Raw genomic sequence first — 2,178 nt, 5'->3', positions numbered from 1 at the left:
ATCACACGATATCATGATTCACAACCATTATAAGGAAAGGAAACTTGCAATTGAAAGTCTACAAATCTGCGTATTACTTATCAGCCGTCCCTTGTATTTCAAGTTAGGGTTCCTACAGACGAAAGACTTTGTAGCGCCACAATCGAAACGGCGCGCCGACCTGTTTATACGCTATATTTATACAGTTATATTCTAGCGCTACAGAAGTAAACATATTCGCGACACTTTTCTCCGTAGTTCCGTATGAACGGATTGGTGTTTTCAATTGACGTTAAAAAGTCGCTCGTCTATAGGAGCCCTTATTGAAGACGATTGGTTCGTTATAATTAGCCTCAAAATACTAATTTTACATAAAATATCCTGAATATTCTCGAATAAAGAGTACGAGGTTCTCTCTCACAGCTTGAACTTGTCACTGCAGAAGTACTCACTATACAAGAAATTCATATGACCTGTTTACTTTGTCCGTTCGAGAATATTCGTATATAAACATTTTTTCCCTGAAAATATCTGATATTTTATATTTCTATATATAATAAATTTTCATTATTTCTAAATGTTTTGTCATCAAGAGAAAAATAAATTAAGAAAAAAAGATTGTAGAAATTCGGGCAAATATTTTGAAGAAGTAAAAAATGTACATTTAAGTATTATTGTACAAAAAAAATAGGAAATAATTATAAAATGACTGTGTATTTATCCAATCTCTATATCGAATAATAAGGCTTTAAAGAAATAAATTAAAATAAGCCAGTGTAAGTCGACACTGCGGATAATAATATGTAAAACTTATAATAATTAATAATTACGTTTCTAGACGGAATTACTAGATCCATTATTATATCTCGAATTCTCTCTTTTTACTAAATTATGACTCCTTTATCCTGTGTTTATTTATGATTCTAACAGTTATAAATACACTTACTGATTTGTCCTAGCGCGCTTTATTAGTTAAGAACTCTTCGAAATAAGCGTTTTACACATATATGCGTACGCTCTATATTTAACAATTCGTAGAATCTCAGATAATAATATAAGTTTTTGGATATAGTTTGTAAATGAAATCTACCATGCGTTTAATAAATTTTAATTTTTAGTTTTAATATCATTATCGAAGTACATATTCTGTCAAATATTATATAATAGACGATTAAAATTTTTATCCATGGTTACTTCTGATCAAGCTTTTGACTTTATACTCACATTTATACTCTCCGGTTTTACAAAGTGTCTCATTTATATTATATCTCATTTATATTATATAAAAATTTAATGTAATGCTCAGTACTTAAAATTGTTATTATTTATTTGTTACACTGGAAATGTCTATAATTAATTATTATTAATAATACATAAGTTTTATACATTACCAGTGTCGGCTTACATTGACTTGCATTATTGACTTATTTTGATTTGTGTATTCTTTGATAATGAAGCATATAGATTAGATCACGTCAGAGATTATAAATATGCTGTACGTGCTTACGATACGTACATATTACACGTAACGACAAGTATTACACATTGATAAGCAACACATATCCCAGACGGTATTTGTTAGGTTCTCTTAAAAATGAAGTAAAGTGTATAATTTTTTCCAGAATAGAATGAGTTATTCAAGAGCAAAACCCTGTCATACGCTACGATTCGTTTTTAATTGGTAATATAGTGGATAGAATTGTGACAAGCATCATGGCTACATTAACTGCAGCGGATTATGCAGTGATCGGTGCATTAATTCTAATCAGTTCCGGTATCGGTGTATATTATTGGCTCATCGGTGGCCGACAGAAGTCGACTGAGGTAATTAAATCATTTTTTTTTTTATGTCACGCATTGCATTTTCATATTTTATATCACACGATATTGCATTATGCTTTGATAACTTTTAACTTTGATTTTTCATCTGATTTATATTATTAATATAATATTAATATTTTCTCAGTAAGAAATACCTAGACATTAAAATAAAATAGATGAAGTAAAATAGCTCTTCTTGAATGTGCTTCTGTAGGAATATTTCATGGCCAACAAGTCAATGCGAATGATCCCGGTAGCAATAGGTTTGATGGTTTCATATTTATCAGCAGTCAGTCTACTTGGAGTGAGCTCTGAAAATTACGTGTACGGTACACAGTACGCTGTGATCAACATCTCTTATGGCCTTGCCACACCATT

The 2,178-nt window shown here is 30.3% G+C and overlaps 2 protein-coding genes across 2 annotated transcripts in view; one reads left to right on the top strand and one right to left on the bottom strand.

Annotated features, from left to right (window-relative positions):
• LOC108750282 (protein expanded-like) overlaps nt 1-2,178 on the bottom strand; it is a 38,029-nt gene that overhangs the window by 15,555 nt on the left and 20,296 nt on the right.
• Nucleotides 1,525-2,178, top strand: part of LOC108750288 (putative sodium-dependent multivitamin transporter) — a 5,542-nt gene continuing 4,888 nt past the window's right edge. The window contains 2 exon segments of the mRNA XM_018489645.1: nt 1,525-1,803; nt 2,015-2,178. The exon segment at nt 2,015-2,178 is cut by the window's right edge and continues 52 nt beyond it. Of these exon segments, the coding sequence (XP_018345147.1) occupies nt 1,693-1,803; nt 2,015-2,178 (275 nt within the window). The 5' untranslated portion in view covers nt 1,525-1,692.

Source organism: Trachymyrmex septentrionalis, unplaced genomic scaffold, assembly GCF_001594115.1.
Source record: "Trachymyrmex septentrionalis isolate Tsep2-gDNA-1 unplaced genomic scaffold, Tsep1.0 scaffold35, whole genome shotgun sequence".
Taxonomy (NCBI): Eukaryota; Metazoa; Arthropoda; class Insecta; order Hymenoptera; family Formicidae; genus Trachymyrmex; species Trachymyrmex septentrionalis.
This window is presented reverse-complemented; position numbering and strand designations above follow the sequence as displayed.